General features: G+C 37.2%; 1 protein-coding gene across 1 annotated transcript in view; it reads right to left on the reverse strand.

Moving 5' to 3' along the window:
- Nucleotides 1-3,012: 3,012 nt before the first annotated feature.
- The window catches only part of RUNDC3B (RUN domain containing 3B), a gene marked incomplete at its 5' end in the record, with an annotated part of 41,984 nt that continues 17,954 nt past the window's right edge, over nt 3,013-27,042 (reverse strand). The window contains 6 exons of the mRNA XM_008938814.1: nt 3,013-3,480; nt 5,844-5,959; nt 6,326-6,472; nt 19,953-20,110; nt 25,102-25,270; nt 26,632-26,712. Of these exons, the coding sequence (XP_008937062.1) occupies nt 3,335-3,480; nt 5,844-5,959; nt 6,326-6,472; nt 19,953-20,110; nt 25,102-25,270; nt 26,632-26,712 (817 nt within the window). The remainder of the gene's footprint in view (nt 3,481-5,843; nt 5,960-6,325; nt 6,473-19,952; nt 20,111-25,101; nt 25,271-26,631; nt 26,713-27,042) is intronic.

Genomic DNA, 27,042 nt, shown 5'->3' on the forward strand with positions numbered 1-27,042 from the left:
TCTAGCTGCCCTGAGGATCTTAAATACTCTTCATCTTCTTGTCAGGTTTATTTAAAATGAAACATGCTTTAGGTTAAACTGGAAAAAGTACATTTGTGCTCATCAGGAACCCAGGGAGCACGGTGAATACGCTGGTAGGAGGTGCAGTGACTTTGTAGTTGGAGGTACTACTCCGATGAAAGCACACCTGGGCACTGCAGACAAGTGCCTGTACAGGTGTTCTGGAGGAATGCTCCCTTGCATGTTTTTGGGAGGTGCAAGCTGCCACTGTGACAAAGCTCCACAGCAGAGCCAGGCCTGCAGTGTGCATGAGATCACCTGGGTTTGAAGGCCAGGTCTGCTGGCACATGCATGGGCCACTCTGTGCCTGCCTGGCGGCAGAGCTCGTTCAGAGCATGAGCAGCTGCAGAATCTCCCTTTCCACATGCACTTCACTTAATCTGAGATTCCTCTCTATGATTTTTTTTAATTTATTTTTAACCACCTTCACTATCTCTCTTCTTTCATGTGTTTTCAAAAAAGCAGATGAATTTTATTTTTTGTGTATTTTAATGAGGAGTGGTTGGTGGTACGAAAGCGACTTGCTAGCCAGGTCATTTAAGACACAGAATTTTGGGCATGCTTTATGCAAGAAATGGACTTTGGCGCTATTCTGCTATCAAGAAGGTATCCCAGCATGTGTTTGGTCTTGGTGAAAATTCATCATGCTGAAAAACACTCTAGTTGTAAAGACATTAAGTGCAAAGTCACAGCACACAGTGCAAGCAACAGGTACTGCCAAAGCAGGTATTCAACACTGCTCCCCAACTGTGATTATCCAAGTAATTTTATACTACAACCTCTGAATAAGGCCTAAGAGAAACAAAGTAGTAATGGCAGATTTTTGGACCACTTGGAATGAAATAGAGCAACAAAAACAGTGTCTCCCTGTCTTGCAACAAAAGAATTTGCTACAGGCTCAGTAATTCTGCAATTTGCCCAGTGGTCTCATTTAATCCTGTATGATTAAAACAGAGACAAAACCTAGTAATTAGCGATGATACAAAATGTTTAATTTACATGCAACATTTATGGAACATCAAGGCAACAAAACATAGTTTTGGCATTTTTTTCAGTATTTTTGAAAAATTATTTATGTTCAGAACTGAGAAAGACACAACTGATTTCCCATGCACAAAATGACACCCAGAAACTGACAGTGGTGTCAAGGCTACATAAAAGACTACGGTTAAATGACACATGAATTTCACACCGGGAGCTCCAAGAAAAGAGCCATCAGCAAACATGACTGAAGATCATGATTATAGCCCCCTCCAAAATATTGGATGTAGAGGGACATAGAAGTGTTTAAGAGCAAACAAGACCGATGAAATTGCTGTACCTTGATGAAGAATGTCAGCTTGAGGGATCCAGATTCTCTCTCTGTATTTGTGGTAAAAATGCATCTCTAGTTTACAAATTAGTGTTCAGTAATGACACCCAAGTGCCATGGAAGAACAGGTGCTAACGTGCTAACAAAATATGAAAGTTAGATGAAGTAATGGACATTCTAACAGTGTATGAAAGGATTTAATGGTCAGACTTTATTACAGAGAAATTAACCGTGTGGGTATGTGAGGGCTTGAAAGACAAGGTCTGGTGGATTTTGCTAAGCCACTTTAAAAATCTGCATGAAAATGGCATCAGTAGTTGTCTACCCTGCCATGGATCCAATGACCTCCAGCACTGCAGACTGGAGAGTTGAGATGTATCCTGAACCTCCTATAGGAAAATCCAACAGTGCCCTGGTCTCCAGAGGTGCATAGCCTCATACACACAGAGGCTAAACATCTCCTGTAGTCTTTAGTAAGGACAAGAATGAATCCTCTTTCTTTCAAGCCCACCCTAGGATGACCAGATTATAGTAGTAGTGCCAAGGTACCATTACAAGAGGCAACTCAACTGGAACGGTACAGAGGGTAGTGACATACTGTAAACACATAAGAGCAAGCAATAATTAAAAACCTGTCTTGTATTGCAGCTACTCATGTAAACAATTTATGAAACTTCTTTGGCACAAAAAAGCATTTTTCCTAGCATTTATAAATACAATGTACTTACATGCATTTAAGTTCTATTAAAAAGTTACTGGTCATGTTGATAAGCATTACCTTGATTAGCAAAATTCCTACATAAAGGATCCATTGTATTTTACAAAGAATTAAGAATATAGTTTGCAATTCAAAAATTTATTTGCAAACTTCAAAACAGTAGGGTAATCTGGAAAATCAGTTTATTTTAAAAAATGTCTCTTTTTTTATCTTTTTTTCTCTATCAGTAATTGAAACTAACGGAAAGTAATTTCAGAAAACTGACTGAAGTTCAGCTGTATTACCTAATCAAGAAAAATACCTATTGCACTACTACAGGAATGAGAAAAATCCTTTACATGAGAATACTGTCATTACATTGTCTTTGTTTTCCTCCTTGTGATCTTGCCAATAACCACACAATCCAACCTTCCTAAGGTGCTTCTTAATGTCCTTTGTCCCCATCTTTCCAGCAAGGCCAATAAGCCAAGAAATTTCTCTTACAGTGTTCGATTATCTGTAACTCAAATCACTGAAAAGCATTTAGTGAGTTTCCTCAACATTTACAAATTGCTATGTATGCTTGATTTATATGCTCAACTTACATTTGTTACTCACATGCAACTTCAAGAATTAGTAAGTGTTTCAGAGTGATTCTTCAGTGCGATTCAGACATCTCCAGCGTGCCATGATGCTAACAGGAATGCAAGATCTAACACAGAGTCAACTTGAGAAGAGCTGTTGACAGGTTAAATATGCTATTTGAGGTCCTACGCAACATACACAGATAAATATTTTATCTAAAAATACAGCTTTTCATTTGCCTAACTGGCGTTAAGGATTCCCTGTCTGCTCTGCAAGAGCTGATAGATACTTAAAGCACTGCAGAGAAGCACCGTGGCTGGAGCAGGGCCAGGCCATTGCAAGGGGAAACAAAGGTCATGGCAGTTAAGTAGGGGACTGATTTCAAACTGTTTCATTTTAAAAATCAGTCATAAGCATTAGATTATATGTTCTGTTCCTGACCAAGAGCTTTAAATAATTCAAGACTAAAAAGAAAATCTGAAAAGTCCTCTATGGGGGGAAAAAAGTGAATGAAAACTGATAAAAGTTGTGAATTAAACAGGTAACCACAAAAAAAAAAAAAAACAAAAACCAAAAAACCCCAGAAGATTGTTTTTTAACTAGCAGTCTTAATTACAAGTCATTTTATGGAATGTAAACCAAATGCATACAACACAAAGCTCTTCCTTCTTGTGTATCTCTCAAGATGGTGTTAAGCCTGGACTTGTCATCTCTGTTGTGGGACTTGCAAGATATTCACTTGATTTCAGACTTGTGAGAGATTTGTAGCTTGCTACTGATGTAAGAGAGCCACAAAGACCAAGTAAAGATGGAGTGTCTTCCTTCCCTGTGAAGCAAAACAAGAATTAGGCTAATGATTTTTACAGTGCAAGATGACCTTACCACAAAAGTACCAAGGAAACAAAAAAACCCACACTGTTTCATCCACACTATTATGAATTACATATTACTGCTTCAGCACACACACATTTCATAAATGCAGTTTGGAAGACGTGCCCTTGATGCCACAGCTTCCCTGTGCAGGTGGTGCAGATCCCTACCCATGCATTACAGTTAGTCCCCTGCAGAGGGAAGTCCAGAGGCTCCACTCACTACACAGTGATCTGAAGTTACTGATTCAAGCACCAGTTTCAGTCGACCACTTTGTACAGAAATTGAAGTGACATTACTAATACGACATCAGCACCAGAGATCGAATTTTAAAATCACTCAGAAAGGAGTAGAATTAACAGGAATCGGGATATATTCTTTAAAAATAAACATTTTGGTTTTTAACCTTGGTAACTTGATAGTGCATTAGGCCCTGACAGCTGGTAAAAGCCCTACAGTGCACAAGCAGCAGTGTTAAGTATCTGCCCTGTCATCCAAATACACTTGGCAGAGAAGATGAAGCACCTATAGGTATATGACTGCATTGCAATATTTATGTCTTCCATTCTCAGAATATCCATTTGAGTTTTTTTGTGCCAACTCTGCTAATAAATTACATTATATAGAATTTGATCTACCAGCATCTCTCCATTTCATCCCCCTGGCTCACCTGCAGAATAGGAAAAGATCACCTTAAACTGCTTTTTAAAAATCACGTCTATAAAGTAGCACTTATTAAAATTTTATCTCCTATTCCTGTCAAAAAAAAAAGTTGTATTCTCATGAGAAGCATGTAAGATAAAAATGAAACAACCCAAACCATGCCCTGCCCAACAATTAATAAAAAAAAAAGGGTAACATGTAGTTCTTTTGCATAATTTACAGTTCTTATGAGCAGATTTCAAAAGGTTTTGAGCCTTACCTCTATGAGCTTGTTTCAAGTGTCTGAATGAACACCTTTCCCTAAGGAATCAACTAGATTAGCTCTTTTAAAAAGTTTTCCTTTTTGGAAGAATCTTTATTTCTCTAACAACTACTCTTCTAAGACAACATTCAATTTGAGCACACAAATTGCACAAAGAGCAGTGTAACACTGTTTGGGCACAGCCCTTGATTTCAACAAGTGTAAAGCTAAAATTCTGTCGACAGGAATGGGCTTAGTAGCAACATGAATGTTCCCTACTTCTATTCTTTTAATTAAAACTGCCATACTGAGAGTTAGACCAGAAATATTTAAAAACATGCTGTGCCTTACAAAATTTTATTAAAGCTTGGGTGCTGATAAACATCACCAATTTAGAAGTGAGAGGTTATGCTACCTTTAAGGACAAGAGTATTGAAAACAAAACTTATTCTATTATTACCAGTGGTTTTCCCGCACCTGAATTTATAGAACATAAAGCACAAGTTCAAACAAATAATATTACAACGAACAGTTGAAAGTAGACCTGCACAAAAAGTCTCTATAATAGCTGTGGTGAATCTATTTCACTTTCTCTAAGCTAACTTGAAGGAATTTAGATTTTAAAAATGTTTACAGTTTTAAAAACAGTTCTAACTTTTACATCCATGATATTTTAAAACCAAGAAATTTTACAGTTATGAACTAAGGCTCTGCTTTGTTAAGTTTATTTAAAGTTAATGTTTGCTGAGATACAAAAAGTTTTTTTTTTTTTATAGCTGTTTATGTTCTGTACCCAAAATACTACTTCAGAACTCTTCCAGCATTTTTCTGCATTTCACAATTGGCCACAAGATGGAGCAGCTAAACTCTGGTAAGTGTACAGATTTTGAAAGCATGTGCGTCTATTACATTTATATACTAGCATGGGTCATATCATGTTTATCTCTCTATCTCAAGAGAAACTCCTAGGCCACACCTCGAAAGATAAATGTTGAATGCAAGATGTAAGAATGACAGTGGCAGTTGCAAATCCAGTGCCTTTAATCTTTCTTTTAAGAAACAAAAAAGAGCACTTAACGCAAAAGATTTGAGTTAGTTATAGCAGTAAGATGACAGAATTTCCTCCTTGTAGCTGAACTGTCTTGTTCTGTGATGGAGAAGGAAGATATGCAACACCTTTGAAGCTTAGCTTTAAATACAGCACAAAGTCTTAGTACTGGGGAGGTTGGGCACCTTCATAAATCCAAACTTATTTGAAGTATAGTCTTTAAGAAAACTGAAACAATTTGCACAAGGATGAAAAGTATGTGCTGTTCAATACAAATTTTGTTTGTACTGAAAATTCATCTCACAAGGACTGAAAATCAAAGCTATAAAGAATAAAATAAAATGAAGTCACCAGAATGGCTCTGTACCTTCATTTAATAAGTTAATTCCATCCTGCTTCCCATCCTGTGAGTGACCTGCATCCAGGGAGGATTGAGAAAGACTAACTTCTGCTGAAAGTTGGTCCAGACTTTGAAAACTTTTCCTACAAAGCAAGTAATATTTAATAGTAATACGTTTACACATCTAGAGGTATATTCAATTATCCTTAAAAAGTTTTCTAAAAAAAACCCCATGGCACTTAATCTTTCTTCTCTTAATCAGTCTATCAATCAATTTTATTTTTCTGTCTCCTAAAAAGTTTTTTCCTGGAGAATTTTTTTTTTTAAAATAAATTAATCCAAAATAAGGAAATTTATATGTTAAGAAACTTTTTTTTTTCCTGCCAGCTGATCCTTGTACATTGTAACAGGTAATTCCAATAGGACATTTCTGAACATGCTAAGGGAAACGTACAATTTTGAGTTTCCCTGTTCCTCTAAAGGTGAATCAAAATAAATATTCAGCTTACTCATCCCACTGTTGATTGTGCTTTCTATAGAGTAGAGTGTCCAAGGCAACAGCATTGACATCCAGAGCTCCTGGGGAAGGCCACTGATTGGTGAGATGAGTAGTTAATTCTTGTCTTGATCTCAAGTCATTATTCTTTAGCACAGTCCTGTGAATACAAAAAGCAGTAAACCTCAACCTATTAAATGCAATTCCTTAAGGTACAGAGAGAAAATCAAGGCAAATAGGCCTGATCAAATTGGTGTTGTACTTTGACCATCAGGTTGCAGTAAGGCAGGCATCTGAAACTGTTCATTTTTCCTATCAGAAGCAACTTACAAACCTACTAAGACCTATTTAGAAACAGAAAAAAAAGTTAGAATTATTATCTTTCTGCAAAAACAATAAAACAAGCAACTGCATTGTGAAGATTCTTTCTGCCAGGATGATGGTAATTAACAGGTAATTAACATTTTGCAAAGCAACTATAGAAACATGATGTCCTTTACACCCTGCTCCGACCCCGCCCTATCCAATGGTTTTTGCAGTTTGGAACCACCCACCCCTACACCAAATACTCCTACAGAATGAACTAATAACTAGACATTAATTCCATTATATGCTGCCAGGTAAAAATCTAACAGTTAATGTTTTCTACCACCTTACAGTTTCTAGTAATTTATGTTCAATTACAGAAAAAGTGTTAACTAAGTGCATGTTCAAATCAGTTTTGCCTCATATTCCCATTTCTAAAATTCTGCAAATGAGGGAGCTAATATGCCAATATTGGAAAACATCTGCCAGAAGTCATACAAAAATAAGTACATGGTTCTCCACACTCCAAGACAAGATCAGCCTTTTTCTAATAGTACAAGGCAACCATCAACCTACCCTTAAACTGCTATAGAATAACTCTTGAAACAAAAATGATATTGCTTTCTGTCCCTTAAATCCTCCAATTCGCAAAATACCAGGCAATAGTAAAATGCTGCTTTCCACACTTTTGATTATCTGTGGCCTGAAGAAGCAGCTGATGTTGTGCATCTTCATAGCGAACGTACTCGGGATTTCAAAGGCAAATACCATTCCAAAATGCCACAGTGCACAGCAGGTGAAGTGCCTGTGCATGGTACACGTATTTATGTGAATTCACAAATAACATTGTCAACAACCCAGCTTTTATTCTGTTGGTATCTGAACTGTTTAGACAAGAACCTCAGTAAGGGCATATAACACCGCCCAAAGAGCCATAATTCCCCACCATTAGTAGGGGTTCAGTAAGGAATTTTTAGTAGGCAAGTTTGAGAGAGTAGAGAGAAGCACAGCAATTTTGCAAGAGAAGGTGGTGAAGCACCACAGTCAATAAAACTACTTACGAGAAACTTTCCTCATGATGATGAATTCTTCCAGCACTCATGCAAGTAAACCAACTTTTCTCCCCCCCTTCTCTCGAAAAGTTCTATTGGAATAACCACTTTGATAACACAAAGCTCTCAATCATTTCGAGTGTCTTGTATGGTATTTACTGCCTCCTGGAACTCCCCTAATCCCATGCGGTGCCCTGAGTTCATTAAAGGCCTGGAAACATGAGTAGGTTCTCATGAGGTCAGCAATCACTACATCACCTCCTTACTCAGCAGGACTTCATGAAAGTTTCATAACAGGACAGTTTGTATTAGCAGCTATGCACACGACAACTAAATGCAAGCTCATACACATAAAAACCATACATGCAAATTATCATTTGGATAAGTTCTGTATGTTGTTATCACCACACAATTCAGCAGCAGTATCTATTATTAAATAAACATGCCAAGAAAAGATGACAAAACCACACATATACAGTCAAATTTCCAATAGTGGAATTTTGGCAATTTATGTTGTTTTCTGTACAAATCTTTATGGTATAGTAACCTGAACTCTCACCCGTTCTTTGTGGACAGAGAAGAAACTTACTTAAATCATCCAGTCATGCTCAGGAAGAAAACAAGGTAGCACTCTTGTTCCTCAGAATGCAAACACTGCAACTGGTGGTGGCCAGCTCTAAGCTACAGGTAGTGCAGGCTGTGAGGTAGGACTTTCTTAATGATCACAATGAGTACAATGAAGACTATGAGCTTTCCTCTATATGTTTACAGTCAGTCTGTTTAATCAAAAGAAAAATAGCTACTATTAAAACTATTTTATCTGCTATGATAGCAAAGTTAGATTGCATACAAAAGCTTTCAGAGGAAAAATTATAAAAAAGTCTTCACAGAGCAAAAATAAATGAAGAATTGGTGGAGATGAGGCAGATAGGGATAACTGAAATTTAAGTTTCACAAAATATTCAAGAATAAAATGCAGAATTAGTATTTTCTGTTATTTACACACACATTAAAAAAAAGGAACTAGTCAACTCTTTGGGCCTTAACTGGGAAATATTTCCAAAGTGTTACCAAAAGTTCACATAATATATAAGCTTCAATATAAAATGCTGATCTGTAGTAAAACATACTGAATAGGAACAGCCTGTGTACAAAGAGATTTTATTCTATTGCTTCTGCTCATGACGAGGAACACCCACAGAAAATCAGAATGACCTGAATGCCTGTAGATCAAGACTCACAGCCTAGACTTTATGAAGGATATTACCTCATAACTTCTAAGCATAACAGATATGGAACAAAATCTGTAAACAACGGAAGAATAACACTAAAGATGACAAGTATGCAGTTCTATTTTTAAATAAAATTCAATAAAATATTGTTTTCTTGTTTTTGTAGCTGTGATAATTCAAGGATAAAGCAAGATAAGATTTGCAGACAATATGTTAAGCCATTCAATACAGGACTAAAAGCAAGGACATTCTAAGAAGTAAAGAAAAGAGAGATAATATAGAAAGAAGTTTAAGAAGAAGGAAATGCAATCAAATTTGAATGAAAACAATGAAATGGACATTTATAATAAGCTGTTAGCTTTTTTTTTCCAGAAAAAAATAGAAAACTTCAAAAGCCAAAAAGGAGGTAAAAACAATGGCTTCTGAATGTAATAACCTCAGGAAGGTAGTACATGGAGAATATAGTGGATCTTAATAAGAGCTTTCATGATTATTTTTTTGAAAGAAAGAAAGGCAATGTGTGAGACACAGCTGAATAGGGTACCCTGGACTAATGTGGGGAGACTGTAGAAAGTTCTGTGACGAGAAAGCAGAATATTTAAGAATTTATTCAGAGAGCAGAGGGGTTAAAATGGTTTATGGTACATCACCTAATCTAGGCATGAAAAAAACTTGTTGGTTGTCTGCAAGTCTGAACTTTCCCTCCTCCCCATCCACTAACTGGTATCTTCTCTACTTAAAATCTCTTCCACCTCTTTACAATCACATTGGTAAAAAGTAGCAAAAGCTCTCTTTTGTGATCTGCAGAAAGAAAATTATTTTTTTCCTCACACTCTCAAGATTTGTGCCCATAGCAGTCCTCATCACAACAAATATTTGTATAAGGTAACCATATAATATTTAAAGTTCATACAAAAATCAAGAAATACTGAAGCGATGGCAGGTAGAGAAAGAATATCTCTAATTCCTTTGGATATCTAACTCCTAGGATATCCTGTTTAAGTTCTGACATTTAAATGGTGGTGAGGTGTGGGATTTTTTGGTTGTTGTTGTTGTTTGTTTTTAATTTTTTTTTAAATGGTGGGGTTTTTTTAATGTCTAAAAAAATAAAACCTCCTTACAAATTCAAAGTACTACTACAAGTAATAACTTGTGAGGAAAAACAAGCAGCAAAAGAGATGAGGACATCATGTTAATACTAGGCTACATCACTACAAACTAACAAATATTTGGCTTACATGTATATTTTTTGTTCTCTACATCAGGAACTGCTATTTAAATTAAGCTACTCTTAGAAAACAAAGAAAACTATTCAGTAAAAACATCCTGCTTACAAATTCCTGCCTACTACAAAAGAGTACTGACGATTCATTAATCAGTCAACACAAATGTACTCCTATTAGGAATAAGTGTCTGCTTGAAGTGCAGATTCATACTTCCCTCCAGGCCTGCAAATTTACTTACTTTTACTCAATAACAGCAACAAGGCATAATAAGGCCAAAGTATTAACATGAAGTTTATACAGCTATTGCCAGCAAATTATCTGCATCTTTTGACTTTCAGTCCTTTAATTGTCTATTTAAGAAGCAGGGAAAGTGAGATTAGTGAAGCCTTCTGATAAACACCCTTCACCACTTGTGTTCACTGGCCCTGTCTTTGTCAGGCACTCTCCAGAATATTTACTTGCTCATTTGTTCACTTTTATTATTTTATTTGAGATATTTATTTAATGATCTATTATTTGGAGATTATTTATCAAGGACAGGCAGAATCCCATTATGTATGGTACAAATATAATAGTAAAATGCAACTGAAAAATTACTGAGCATTTCCACCCCTGCTCCACACACAGCATGATGCATTTTGAGTTCTTCTGGTACAATTATATAGGAGCCACGCTGAAAATAGATCATCAAAATGGCAAATTTTAAATTTACTATTATTTTAAAAAATGTGATTCATAAGGTAACCTCACAAACAGTTCTGTTTGCACTAGCGTCACTTTTGGCAGCTCAATTATCTCTCAAAAGAGTAAGAAATCCCTCCTTTGAATTAACACATCTAAGACTTCTGCATCTTGAAAGTGTGACCTGACTTGATTTGCCCATTCATAATGGGGGATAGGGACAAAAGCCAGTCTGTATGTGAGGTTCCTGCAAGGAAAACAGAAATTATAGGAAAACGTGATTATCTTTGGTCACTTACTATACTGTAACTGTATGACCTCTGAAAATTTTAAAATAAATAAAAATTAACCTCAAGTGTACTCCAAGCCACTATAGAAAAGCTTTATCTTGGTAACCACATAAAATTTCTAATCTCATTTCAGCTAATTTCCCCTGGATCAAATCCAGATTCATGTCACTGGAAGCCTATTCTGAAAGGCCCATTTACACAGATTTTTTTGTATAACAAACAGAAAGTCAGTTCTGCTTCCAAATATGCCTATGAAAAACCAGTAATTTCTTACCTGCAAGTTTAATTTCTCCAAATCCAGAAAATGCCAGTCCAGTTGGCAATCTGCCCTCATACCAGCAGATGAAGACAGGAAATAAACCAAACAGACTAATTCCCTAAGAAAGGGAATTATACCAGATGAGTGCTCCAGTTCAAGAACTACCTGAGTAGTGAAAAGTAAAAGTGAAAATAAAAGCTTAAAAAAAAAAAATCAACACCACAACATATTTAAATAAGAAAGAACAAGCTTAAAACCTCTTTATTTATGACAGGAAACATGGAATGAGAACTCAAATTGATAGTATACATGAACATAACTAAAATCTGTAAAAGCACCTCTAAAACAAAAAAGAACTCTCAAATTCTCAGTACCATAGCAAGAGTTGAGCTGTCTGGACTGGGATGTCATTGGACTTTGAGAAATTAGATCAGCAGGTATGAAAGTGATCTACTTACCAGGAGATTTCGATGCTGCAATCTATCACCTCTCTCACGTTTGTGCCCTGTGCATAGACACAGTATTCCCCAAATCAGGTGCCAGAGCAGTCAGTTTGCAGCAGACTTTCTAATGGCAGCTGCTGCAGTGAAGAGAAGCAGGCATGTCCTACCACACCCCATTTTCTCTCTTTCTGACTGGTCAACAGCAACAGTGCTGTTGCTGCCACAGAACAGATCCCCTTGAAGCTTCTTCAGCAAACATTTTAATTCTCCTTTATCTCCTCCTAGAGATCTTGAAATATATACTCCAGTAATAAACTTACTGTAATTGATTTTATACACCCTTTAAATTCCTTTCACTTTGGAGTAACTTGGATAAGCTTATATTGGCAGAAATACCAGCAGCTTGACGCCTATAGTTCCGGTCTAATTATGGTGGAGATCTTACAACCAGAATGGATCAAAACACACTACAATATATTAACCTTGTGTGGCTCATTAAAATACTACTGTGTTGTGTGACTGACACTCTTCATGTCCTTGGATCATGAACCAGACCTGATCCTTTGGAGGAAGATAACAGGCACAACACAACCAGTTTCCCCACACAGTAGGTATTGTCCAAAACCAAGGAAAATATTGAGCTTGACTAGTGACCAAACTTAAAAAAGTAAAGATCAGCTTTTAATTATTTTGTTTAATCAGCTTTTAATTCTTCAACTATCAGATCGTTTCTGCTGGAAAATGGAGACTCTTCACAAACAGGGGTTTTTGACAGACTATCAGATTTATCAAACCCTCTGGCTTCTAAGAATAGTGTGTCCTCAGTCATATTGGAGGCTTGGTTGCAATTTTATTTCTGCTTTTTTTTTTGCTGTTGTAGAAGTCGGTGCACCCATGTACTACACCCAGATGAATTTTAACTAGTTATACTTGTAAGCAAAAAAGAAACTCCCACATCTTCACAGGTTTCTATCTCACTGAAAACAGTTTCTCTTCTTGCTGTGTATCCACACCTTTGTAAAACAGGAATACAAAATTGCAGCAAACTTCAAAAGAAAGAATTCCACAAAACAAAAATCCAAAACACTGCCTAAACAAAAGTTTTGATATCTGTCAAAATATGCAGTATTTTTTCTACAATGTTAAAAAAAACCAAACCAAAACAGTACAGAGAAGTTGAGAAAACAAGGAGCTGAAAGCAGACCTGACTGCAATACTAAGGATTTAAAACTGAGCTGCAAACTTGAGGGAGATAGAGAACCTTCAGGAAGCATTATAAATAAAAGCATGGCTAATGTGAATTATGGTTTGAGCAGGGATCCATAAAAGCTTTAAAAGGAAAGAAGGATTAGCATTCCCAGTTTTGACATTCGAGGAAAGAAATGTGCCAAGAAGATCAAAGATTAAATTTTAATTTCCCACTTCGTTTCAATGAGAAAATAAAGCGGCTACAACAAATTGGATTTACTGTACTTGAGGAATTCAGTGTCTTACAAGAGGACTATCTGAAAATGAAGGTAAGAATGCTAAAGTGATCCAGCTTTCTTACTTTTCCAGACGATTTAGGTTTTGAGCGAGGATTATAAAGCCATGCAACCCACATTTAAAATTTTACTCAAAAGGAGATGCAGAACACAAGATAAATTTCAGAGCCTTTGCTCAGACCCTTCTGCTTCTCTTTCCTTGGATAAGCTTTCCTCCACTTTGTCCCTTGCAGCACAGTTATAGCTTACATCCTTCACAACTTTGTGCCTTCTTCTGTGACCCTCCCCTGCCTGCTCTCAGGTAGAGTGTACTTGTGGCAGCACTCTGAAGGCTCTAGAGCATTTACAAACAGAATCTTGACAAAGTGAGAAAAAGCAGATACTGTTTTCATAAGCAAGTTTGTTAACCAAACAGGGTCTGACCAACCTCTGGAAAGGAATCGGCTTTGCTGCAAAGAATATAGTAAATCTTTCCTTAAGTACTCCATAACAGATCTGATAGGACATGGTGTATGTGAAACAGAGCAGCTCACTTTGCCTGGAGTTAAACACGTACAAAGTTACTCTTGCTATGCTGCTCTTAGACAACTGTTGTGGCTATGTTCAGATCCTGAGGAATGAACTGATGGATTTCTCTGAAAGGTAGATGTGTTAGCTTGAGCTCAGTGCGGTGCTAACAGAGGGAAAGACAGCTGTAAACACACAAAGGACATTTACCACCCTTAAAGAGTGTCACTGATGCATAGGGTTTCTCAGGGTTGCAACTACACTGTCATTTCCTCTCTTTACAAAGACATTTGCATTATACAAATAGGAACTGCAGTACTGCTGCACCTATTGAACAGCTATATTAAAATATGAAGAATGGAGTACAAGCACTGTTTGGGCCTTGGCAAGACTGATCCATTCTGAAGCAACTTAAATAAATCTACCTTTAAGATGTGCTAAGACAAAAAAAAAAATCTTAATTACACAGACAAGCTTAATGCAGTGTAAGACATGAGTGTGCCTACAATTTAATTTGAACCTTATCTGTGCCATAACCAAAGACAGAATTCCAAACACAGAGGAGTTTTCTTGACTTTCCTTCCCTCCACATGCCCCTCCACAAAACAGCAGAACAAGACGGGGATATAGGAAGAAACAGCAGAGGGAGGTAAAAAGCAAGAGTGATATAAAATACAGTATAGCCACTGAATCTAAGAAATAAATTTTCAATACAACTGATTAAAAATTTAAAAAAAAGACAAAGAAAGAAAAAAAGAAGAAATTGCACCACTTAAGACAAAGGGGCTGTACCATCTTACACCAGGCATGTTAGCTTGAAAAGCTGAAAAAGACCTTAGGAAGAAACACATGTTAGTAAACATTATGCAAATCACTATCGTAATTTCAACAAAATCACCCCAAAAGAATTAAAAAATTAAAGTATTTTAAGTTGAGGGCTTCTACCTTTGTATACAATGTCTCCCTTTTTCCTTATAATTCCATTTCAAAAGATTTTATGTAATTTAGCTTTTGTAACATCAGTGAATCACTACGCAGGAGATGAGTCATTATTCAGGAAAATGATGGAATCTCTCCTGTAGCATTTATCAATATTTAACATATGTAAATATCGATTTCAGATGCAGAATCTGAATTTTAAGGGAACAATGATCAGCAGAATTTGCCTTAGTACAAGTATTGTGTAAAGAAAAAAAAACCTACAAAGAATCACCCTAACGGGAAAAAATGAGCCTGTTTAAGCTCAGATAAAGTTTTAACGCAAGGATGTTGTAGGCAAACAGTTCCAGATTTTGCCCAGTTGCTACTTTCACTGAGCTAACTAGTCCTTCAAGGCAGTCATCTCCAAATTGGGGTGCATGAAACAATCCTTTGGGGTACAGGCAGAAAATACTCTTTGTACTGTTACTAAATGAAAGCAACAACAAAAAAGAAAAAACAGAGCTTATTTCATTTTTATCTCATCCTTTTAGTTTCTGTTTTTGGGTATGTTTTATAATGTACATAGTATATTAGTACAGTAATACATGTATAGAATTTCTAAATAAATATACCTTATATTAGGGGGTGTGCTCAAAATTTTTTTACTGGTGGAGTGCACATTCAGATGTATCTGAGCTCCAAGAGACCACTTCTTTACAGGACCTTAGAGTAGGAAGAAATGGCTCTGTTACACAGAACTCAGAATGGCTGTGCTTAGAGTGAGAAATGCTGGACTAATAAAATGGCTCCAGGTTAGGGTGATAAATGTCGGACTGGTAAACTGGCTCCACCTTCGGGTGATTAAACCAAACCCCTAAGCCAAAATATCCTTTATCGATTTAGCCCCGGGACCGATTAGGGACCAAAGCTACATGTCACTTCATTTCAGTCCCCAGCGTATGAACGTTCTCTGTTCTGTCCCCGTGGCGTGCTGGTTCTCATGGCGTCAGCCTGTTAGCACCTGCCCCCGAGCAGGACGGTAATAAACATGATAGCTCGTCTCCCTGTGTGGATTGGGCATTGCACACCGGGTGAAGAATCCGCTTTTGGGAGAACAATTGCCTCTGTGAGTTTTGAGCACTCCAGGATACAGTTCCTTGACGATTTGGGATTTTTCTCCCACCACATTTTGAACGTTATGGAATACAAACTGTTTTCTTCCATTAGATATATCATGGATCACAGGCTTCTCTTGGTTGTCCTCCTGTGAACTGTTAATTTTAAGCACTCCAAAGCCTTAAAAACTATGTCATCCTCACTGTAAAACTATGCTATTTCCATAGAACAGTGGATCCAGAAGCACTGTTCTCTCACATGCAACCACAAGTCCCAGGCAAAAACATGTCCCAGTGACAGCAAACACTCCTGAAGAAAGTCAGAATGTGTCTCATTGTTATTACAATTAACATCTATCACTAGGCAATCACTTCATCTGTAGAGGCTTAAAGTGTGGTAAAAGAGCAAGCTGTTCTTGGAACAGAACAGAATAGTTCCAGTTGGAAAAGACTTAAAATGGTGATCTAGTCCAACTGCCTGATTGCATCAGAAGTGATCAAAAGTTGAAGCCTATTATTAAGGGCATTGTCCAAATGCCTCTTAAACAGTAAGAGGCACAGGGCATCGATCACCTCTGCAGAAAGCCTGCTTGTGTCTGGACCACCCTCTCCAAAAACAAACACTTCTGGAGTCTGAACCTTCCTCTTGACCAGCCATGAACATAAACATGTCCAACTGATGACCAAGTGATTGGTTTCACTTTTCTAATTTGATGTGCAATCAGATTGCAACACATTTTGCAGCAAATTGCCTTATTAAATGTGACGACGGAAACACATCTCTGTAGGCAATCCAATTTATAACCTGAAGGCCTTGTTGATCACTGGTTTTATCTGGTTTCCCAAGTCAGTGTTTTGCCAGTGACCAGGCCCAACAAAGATGACAGCACCAGCAGGAAGAGAATCCAACACACAGACTGTATTGTATACAAAAAGGACATTCCCTGAATGATCGCTGGGGGTACAAACAGATCAATCAGCCGGTAGATAATTGATGCCACCCCCAACGATTCCCACAAAAGATGTGACTCTGCCCACAACAGGTGGCACAAACAGTGAGCCGAGGTTGCCCATAGTTGGCATGGGAAACAGCCAGACCAGCCAGTTAAATACATAAGAACAAGGTGCCCACATGGCGACTCTCACCCGATCTGCCCACGTTCACAAAGGTCTAAACAGACCAGGGCCCAGCTCCAGGGAGAGTCAGGAGGTCTTCCCTGAACCAGGAAGCTCTGTGGAGTGCACTCCACAGACAGACACTCCTGACTCCCTGCAAGTGGTCCCAGCTTTTACCCCCAAGCAGACCCCTGACCTTTGTCAACTCATTGCAGGACCCCTGGGGCTCATTTCCCTTCTGGCTCTCCCTGCAGGGCCGGCCGCACCCTGGGGGGAAGCTATAAGGCAAACTCACCTCCTCTGTATGAAGGGCTGTGGGAATCACCCATATGTCAACCTTAATTCAGGGCTCAGGGTTCAGACCCCAGCATTTCAGTCAGCAACTTACACTGCCAAGAAAGTCAGTTCTCTATTCCTTATCCCTATTTTTTTTTTTTTCCTGGGAGGCAGACCTACCCATAGACTCAGATTCTCCCCAAATCCATTGAGAATATATGTAAAACATTTTGACTTGCATGCGTACTAAATACCATTTTGGAAACATCAACAAATAATCAACAGAAGTCTGAAGCAGCAGAACTTGCTATCTTAAAAACAACCAGTGGAATAGAAAAGCATCATTAAAAATAAAATAGAGAATGTTTATATGTAATAGTTTACATTACACAGCAAGTGATCCTAAATGAGATCTCAAAGTGTTTTAGAAACAGTAATATAGTATGCCTTGGGCAAAACTACAGTCCCAAATTTGCTGATAAAAAAATTAAAAAAAACATTACAGCATACACTCAGTGCTGCAAAATGCTACCAATGGTAGGGGACAAAAACACTAAGATTTGAAATTAAGCTAAGACTGTTCTAAAAACGGCTGGACCATAAAAAGCAATTGGCCAAACCTCATGTCTCATTACAGACATGAGGACTACAACATACCCTGCTAACGGGTCACTCTTGGTCAAAATTCAAAAAACCGAAAAGAACACCAGTACGAAAGAAAGATTAAAATATGTTAATTATGACTGGTGATGATTGTCAGAAACCTGCTAGGAATATCTCTTCTCTTCCCTCTCCTCAATAAGGAACTATGGGTTCCTAACACACTTTGAGAAGAGCTCATCTGACAGGCATGGTACACTTAAAGCAATAAAAATGCAAAATGATACCTTTCTCCTCAAATATCTAATGTAGTCCAGGCTCCTGACTGCAGTGTCTCACAAAGAGCTATTCAAGAACACACTGTCAAGATACAAACTGCTCTACAATTTGAGCCTTAACATAAGAAAGCCAAACAAAATCAACCCCCAAAGACTAGTATCTTTAGAACAGGCCGATTGGATATAGCTCAGCTAAAAATTAACAGCAGGTCTGAACATTCAAAATTTCCCAAGCATTAGAGTGAGTTTAAATGAGCTCACTGCTTCCCCCCAACACCTCCTCCAAATAATCAGGAGGTTAAAGAGTGTAACATGAATCATTAGCTATACCAGTAAGTGCAGAAAAGAACTCGAGAGCAGGTATCTATCAAAAGCTTACAGACACATGGGGTGGGCAGGAGAGAAAGGCTCCAAAAAAAGGTCCTTTTTCTTCCTCAGCTCCAAAACTGGCAATAAAAATAAAATGCAAACGATGTATTCCTAAGGATTGTCATAAAATCAATTTCAAGTACCAGCAATAAAATTATCAACTACAAGACAGAGAAGGGAAAGACAAAAGAAGTTTGTTTGCAAGCTAGAAGTAAAGGAGATTGTAATGGTGCTTGCTGGGGGGCGGGGGGGACACTGACTGCTTAACACGCCATGCTAGAGTGGAGTCAGTCAGAGCAGCCCAGCAGAGAAGGACCTGGGGGTGCTGGGGGGTGCAAAGCTGGACACGAGTCTGCAGTGTGTGCTTGCAGCCCAGAAGGCAATGGCAGCCTGGGCTGCACCCAGAGCAGTGGGCCACAGGGTGAGGGAAGGGATTCTGCCCCTCTGTGATGCTGGGGCCAGCTCTGGAGTCCTCGACACACGGGTTGGACTAGATGACCTTGAAAGGTCCCTTCCAACCCAAACCAATCTATGATTCTATGATTCTACTTTTCACTGTATAGAAAAGCCCCTTGCAGGTGGTGTCTCTGTGAGATATTAGGCAGAAGGAACCAAAGCACCCCAGAGCCATCTCTATACTGTCTTGTCTGTTTCAAAGGCCACAGATTATTTCTATTTTACTTCTTGGCACAGAAGCACACAAGTTACTCCAGGTACAAGGTAAAATAATTTGTACTGTGTTTGTTAGAAACAGAACTGAACATACAATTACTACAGATGCACACTATGGCAGTCTTGTGGCAATTTATCACCACACAGCCAGACTTCCAGATGAGTCTTTAAACATTAGGAGTGTCTCTGCAAAAGAAAAGTACCTCCCTACCCAACAGGCAGGGCTAGGAGGATAAATTATGTAAAGTATCTATCTTATTAGGAGTCACATATGCTATTAAAAAAACTTAACCTTCTGTTGCTTTAGCATTTTGCCTTCATTTGAAAAAGGGTGAGTAGCACGGTATTTCATCAGTTTGAGTATTTTTAGGACTACCAGATGAACAACCACTGTGTCTGAGCCACACAAAAATAAAACAGAACCTATACAAAGGACATATTTCTTTATTTTCTTCTGCCTAACATTTTAAATATACAGTTCAAAAGGAAGCTGCTTCTGACTTTTTTAAGGGTTGTCTTAAAGTTGTAAGTAATAAAGTATAAAAAAAAAATTAAAAAATGTGTTAAAAATTTAAGCAAGTTTACTGTAATATATTTCAGACCTAAAAAAAAAAATTGTTCTCAGAATTCTTCTGTCTTACATTACTGCAGTTTTTGGGGGAGCCATTTCTGAATGCAAGACTTCTCAAGAAGGAAAAAAAAAAGAAAAAAATACATGAACTTCTGGAAGACGTTTGACTCATTTCCACAAGACCAGAAGTTCTTCATATTGTAACACTGCTCTAACAACATTTCTCCATTGTACCAACTTACAACTGGTCTTGCAGTTCCACAATGATATATTCCAGCTGTTCCTTCTCCATTTTATGTGCTAGATCCATATCTTCTATTCTTTGCAACAGTAGTTTATTCTGTGAGACAGATTCAGATAGCTGGTTTTCTCTGAGTCGTACCAATTCTTCAAGGTAACCCTGGAAATAGAAGTGTTGGAAAGCGTTAAAGAACACATTATCAAAAAAACCTTTTTCATTACATACATGTTCGCATTTTTCTGGTTTAAGATGTATACAATTCTACTTTAGTTTTGTTGTAGGTTTGGGTTTTGGTGTTTTTTTTGTCTGTCTGTCTGTTTTTTTAAAGCTATTTAAACAGTCTAGTAAATTGACTTCAGATTAGTATTATGTTTCCTAAGAGGTACCAAGAAAATAATGTACTTATTTATATTCCTGTAGTGGAACAGAGTAATGGGTGAAAACAATGAGATGGGAATGCCAACAGCGTGAAATACTAATTCATTTTTTGAAAACAACATAGAACAGTCACTAGTACAAGAAGTTCAGAACTCTACGACTTCACAGATCCAGGTTGTTAGATATTGCATAAGGACAAGAACGGAATGTATCTATATGGATCTGTATAATTAAAGGGATCCAGAATTATTATAAAAAATAAATCTAAGATTATTTTAAAATTCTTTGAAACCTGTAATACTACATTACTCATTAAAATGACAAAGATGAAAGTTTGTGAAATAAATATTCATCTACAGTAAAGCATAATGTAGGACAACTGGTGAAGGTCACTTCTTTTAGTAACATTGTACAGGTAGAGCTGCAATGTCCATTTATGTCACCATTTTTCCAGCTGTTACTATAAAAGACAAAGGGCAGTCCTAATCAGACTCCACCTATTTAGTCATTCACAAAAAGCACACTACGTGAGTTTTTAACAGTAGCTGTAATGGCTTGCTAGTCACAAAGCTTGCTCACAAATTACACCTCTGGTTACAATACTAAGCAGCTATTTCTTTTTCTTCTTCAAGCAGTGTCCCAGCATGTCAGATGCTAGTAATTTCTTATCAATTCTTAAAGCTGAATACAGCAAATCTATACTGCATAAAATTTTGTACATTCCTTGAAGCTCTTTCATAAGTGCCCATGTTAAGAAAAGAGGTTTCACGTTAGGCTGGTAGTAAAATACTATAAACTACTATAATTCATCACCACAAGGGTATTAAGGGTTCAGGGCATCTCTTATAGGAGAGGAGGCAGAAAGAGCTGGGACTGGTCAGTTCAGGGCTGGGAAGGAAGGAAGAGAGGAGGAAAGAGAATCATGTCAATGTGTATCAGTATTTAATGGGCAAAGATAAAAGAGGGTGAAGTTAGACTCTTTGCAGTGGTACCCAGTGAAAAAAAAAGTTTCCTACCTCCCAGAAACATAAACCGAATATTTTACAAGATTTTAGATATGAAGCATCAGTATCAGAACACTGTCATCATAGATAGCAGTATTTGCTGTTCATAGAGATGCATCATCCCACCAGTGAAAGCATACAAAATTCCAGTATAAAAAGTAAAGAAAATTTAGGAGTTTACTACACAAGAGCACGTGGTTTACACCATTTCAGAATAGGGTAGGGATAACTTCCACGTAAGTAACAAGTGTGTAACCTATGAGTCATTAACCTGGACAAGAGACAACTTGGAAAAGACAAACTCATCGTATTTCCAGAGTGGCCTGGCGGGTGTAGCAAGGAAGCTACTGTTCATCATTTTGTAAAATACAAGAGCTAGGCACCATGAAATCGGGCGAGTAGGAGCCAGATTCAAAAGACAGAAAAGGAGGTAGCTTTTCACACAACATATGGCAGATCACAGAATGCTTTGCCAAAAAAATGCTCTGGATGCCAAAAATTTACATGCAGTCAAGGGGATATTTGACAAGTATTTGGAAGAGTGAACCATCTCTCAACAGACAAACCTTATAATCTTCAGGAAGTCTTTCAGCTGATATGCATTAGCCAAGGAAGTATTAGAGGAAGAACAGTGCATATACAATTGCTTTGTTTTTATTCTTCCTTCCACATCTAGTTTGTCAAGTATCCATGATAGGATGGTAGGATAACTAAGGAATACCTAACCCTATCCTACCATTCAGACAGCTGAGAAGACAGATACTTTTCTCTTAATATTGTGACCCTGGTAAACATCATTCACCTGTGTTGTTAATGACTGTAGAACACATACACAGGAGGCATGCAAGGAATTTATCCTTGTCACCATGGCGAAAGGAAGCAGAGCAAAAGAAGGAACTACCAGACTCCCTGCATCAGTTACTAAAAGGCATTTTCAGCTTGGTCTTCCTGTCACAAATGTTAAGTTTTCCAACACACGAAATGTCAGAAAGCCCCTCTGTATGAAAGAAAACAACCCGTCTCCAATTAACTGGCACCTACTGCACTGTGTGCAGCTAGATTGTTGCTGCAACTTATTGCCATGAAAAAGTCCCAAAAAGGGAAGTAGAGAAACACAGAAACACTCAGGAAAGGAGCTCTATTCCACAGTCCATCTAACCTCTTTACGGTCACTTTTTCAAGTTATACCAGATGCATATGAATTATATAAAAAAATTAGCAGGCACATCCCAAACAAAATTTAGACAATAGAAACTATTCTGTGTGAGGGAATAAAAAAGTTATTTTACTGCTTCAATTCTAGGAGGCATTCTAAAGGAGGACAACAGCTGACAGAGTAGCTATCACATGAAAATCATATTAAATGCATGGACATTTTCAAAGAGTTACCATAAAACTGACTTAAATTCACCCCTACATTGGTTGACTCTAGAATCTGGCAGTTCATTAAGAGAATGCTACAAGGAATAATGCAACTGACTAAAACAATAATGCTAAAAATTTTAAATACTCGTTATTAAATCAGCAAATAACTTCCCATGCAATAAAAATGTCTCCAGATCTTAGACTCATGAATAAATCAAAACCTCCATTTGCTATTACAGCCAGTAATGTAGAAGATATCTGTGATTTGGACACCATCATTCACTATTTTTCCCATAACTCTGTCACAATTTTCATGTGGTATCCTTGGAAATGAACCACCTGGATGTACCAAGAAAAATTAATGTCCACTTTTATTTAATTCTCTTCAATGCTTCTCCAGAGCTGATGACACTTTATTCATTACATGGCAAAATATTTTTATAGTCTTTTAGAGGTGGGTGGGTGAAAGCAGAGTTCATTGCTCCTCACAGGATCCTATCAGAGATCCTATGTTTCTGTCTGAACACAGGGAAAAAATGCCATCTTGAATACATTCCTGTGCTTCAAGGACTGTTGGGGTGAAAAGGGAAAGGTTTTAAATTTGTTCGTGTATTTGAAGAGATTCCTTTTAAATGGCACATTTTCTTTACAAAAGTAGGGAACCTGTCCTCTGTATCAGAGAGAGCCCCAAGGTACACAAGTTCTTTCCACATGGAAAGTGATATCACAGGTGTTGAAAAGGTTATACCAGCAACCTGAATGCCAACATTGAAGGCCATATTTCAAAAAGAAGTTGTCTAAGGGACACAAAATAGAAAAGAAATGTGCATATTTTTTTAAAATACCTCTCACATCTATTACCCCATAATAAGTCTGACTTTTTCACTGTTACTTAGTTAAATTTTAACTAGTTTCTCTCATGTGCATTCAAGTAAACCGACTGACTCTACCCATTCCATACTAAGACTGACATTTAGCAATGAATTGAATATAGTCAGAACCCCTTTCTCAAGTATATTCTCTCAGTTTGGCTCTACCTATGCCAACATTCAAGTTCTGAAGGACCACATCTGAGGTCACACTGACTATTTGGAATGATCGCTGACAAACACTAATTTAAAAACCACAACCTGAAATAATCTGAGAGAGTGTTAGTTGTCTGAGGTCAAAACCATGCCAACAATCATTCTTAAAATTTAAATATATATATGTGACTGAGTTCATACCAGGACCCAGGCCACAGTGAATATGCTAAAGTCCAACTGGCAGAATATCTGTACTAGATCACATCTGCCCTTTTTTTTTTTTTCTTTTCAGTACAGTAAAAACTAGAAAGGGAGAAAGATAATCTTGTGATCCTAATGCCCTAAACTAAGGGAAATAATTACACCTCCAAGAACCCTTATCTAGTTTACAGCATTCTGAGTTTCACCAAAACCAAACTCTGACATCGGGAAAAAAGAATACTAAAAATACTATTAATAAAGTTCTTTAAAATCATCAATCATGTCTTTCGTTTTTCTCCCCTTTCATTTTTTCTGACCCCTCCTTTTTTTTTGTTTATAAACACTGAAGTAGTGCACAGAAAAGTCTTCTCTCTGCCACTATCTAAAAAAACATTGTAGTCTCTGCAGTTTTAATATGCTGTTACTAAAAAAAATGGCAAGCACTTTGCTTTTAAAAATACTAAAAAGTTTGGACACATATCACACTTCACTTTTAACCTACAGTATTTTTGGTGGTAGAGTGAAAACCTACCTTTAGTTTCTGTAACATTCAATATGTCACCTAAATTATTAAAATTAGATACAATCACACTCTTTTTCCCCTTTCACATTCTAGCTTGAAGCAGTTCTTAAAACTATAAATTTTCTAAAAGCCTATCTCAGTATCACCAAGGTGACAGCTTTGCTTTTCATTCCTAGATGGATTACTTGGCTGATAATTTTTGTTTACTGGAAGACTGAATGTTAAAGTTTAGCTTCATTATCATTATAAAAGCCTTCCACTGGCAGTCTACCTACACCAGTAAAATTCTATGGCCTCTAAGGAAGAAGAAAATCATGTGGATAATTGTGTTCACTTCAGGCCCGCAAGCTAACAGCTTCAGAAATGCACTGCCTTTAATTCTGAGACTGGAAAAAGGAGTCAAAGCTTCTACATTAGATTGTGAAATCTAATCACAGAATTATTAATATTCTCTCCCCCCCACCTCAACCCCTTCTCCCTCAAATCAGTGAGAAAATATATCGGGATACTCTAAGAAACATAAAATTTAAGACCACTTCCATGAAGCTAAGTAATATTTAATATATTTTTCTACCTTTACTTAAATGGCTATGTCACCACTTGGCTGGTGACGAGTTTTGGCCCTGTCACTCCCACACAAAGCCAGTCTTTTACCTTCTGCTCCAATGCAAGCCGGTACTTCTGTTCTACCCTTTTGCATTTGTTGTACCAAATGTTTTCATCCGTGATGAAAGGAGGACCAACGTTCTCTGGAGTGCTGCCTTCACTGCCACTGCTGCCCAGTGTTCTTAGCTCTTCTTCATCACTGCTGATGCTGTCAGAACTGAAGGATCACATTTATTAGCCAAGTGAAAAGCTCTGTTTGTTAAAATGCAAAATTCCTCTTGAAATTAAAGCACTACAGTTCTTAATATCTAAAGCTCTGTAAAACAAAAAGGATCAAAGTGTTGGGATACAACAGACCACCAAACAACTTATTTTTCAAGCTTTTATTTGTATAGCCACCTAAAGAATGGGCACAACTTTGCTTGTCAAATTGTCTTAGGCAAGTCAGACAAGTAGGGTATTGTCCTGGAATACAATAGCATTACAACACACTACGTAAGTGGTGATTTAACCTTTCTTTCACAAAATCAGGGCAAACAGTAGTACCTGAAAATAGATTTGTTTCTAAAAAAGCAGAAAAATAAAATGATTGTCATTAGGTTAAATCACAATAAATTTAAATGAGGATGTATAATTATGGTTACAGTGAAGACCATTTATGTGCCTGTTATGGCAGACTCATTCTTAAAATAGCTCCATATCATCCAGAATCAATACGTGCCAGAGAATTCACACATCTGCCTCAGAAGACAAGAATTTTAATTTATCCCAATACCTATTTGAAATCTTCTCTTACAACTATGCTTTCCACTGTATTAACAGCATTTACTAGTTTAAGTAGTAATTTCTGCAGCCCCATGAACCTGCCGAGATGCAAACTCTGCTTTAACTGAACCATGCAATTTGTCATTAACATGACAAATTACTTCAAGAGAATAACTAAGATGTTTCATGCTCATTTTTATGTCTTCAAGACTACTCCTAAATTTCCCAATGCTCCCTTCATTTTGGCAAACCTAACAATAGAACACATCCCATTAATTTCCATGCTTTCTGGAGATGCCCATATTGCTGTCTGATCATTTAGATAGTGATAATTCATTTTATTATTAATCATACAACTGATTAGAGGAGTAAAAAAAGTGGCTAGAAGGTGAGATTATATATGCAACTAGTCATGACTTTCTGTTATGTGCTAACTGACCATACTGCATACTGCTTATCTGTCATATCTTACCATTTACAAGGGCATATATAATCTTTATTTATAAAATAGCTACTTTTAAGTTTATGGCTACACAGAAAAGGCTCAAGATAAATTGGTCTGGTGGTTTTCAAAGGAAATAAAAAAAAAATGTTTCCTTCTGAACTGTGATTCTAATCAACAAGTAAACAAAGTTAGCATGACTCACTCTGAGTCATGTAGTAATTCCACCAGTCTGAAGAGCAAGGTAGCTGAGTGCACAGGTTTGTACTTAGGGATATTATTTTGTATGTGAAATGAAAAGTAAGAGGCATAGTACAAAGTAAAATTTTGCCAATGAAAAAAAATAAAGCCATGTAAAGATAAAAAGGTACCTTTGGGTGAACTTCAAGTATGGTGTATAATCTATGACAGCCGGAAAGCTGCCATCCAGTCCCTCACCCTTCAGACAAAAACTGGTGAAACAGAGAAACAAGAAGATTATAACAAGAAAATGAAATGACAGTTATAGTTGAATTTTACCAGTGTGAAATTTGATTTTCTTAATTTTTTGGTATTACAAAAGGCCTAGAGCATTTAACACTGAAATTCTACTCAACCAAGCTAGACAGTTTAACATTAAATGAGAGTCACTGAGCATATTACAGAATAATGAAAACCCCAACAAACAGAAACTCCACATAATTGGGGAATGGACTGGAGCAAGTCGTCTAAACCCTAGTTTTTAAATATTCACTTTTATTCTAAAAACATAGATAGATTGCAAGGGAATAACATGAAAAGTA

The sequence above is a fragment of the Merops nubicus genome, unplaced genomic scaffold (genome assembly GCF_000691845.1).
Source record: "Merops nubicus isolate BGI_N331 unplaced genomic scaffold, ASM69184v1 scaffold20214, whole genome shotgun sequence".
Lineage (NCBI taxonomy): Eukaryota > Metazoa > Chordata > Aves > Coraciiformes > Meropidae > Merops > Merops nubicus.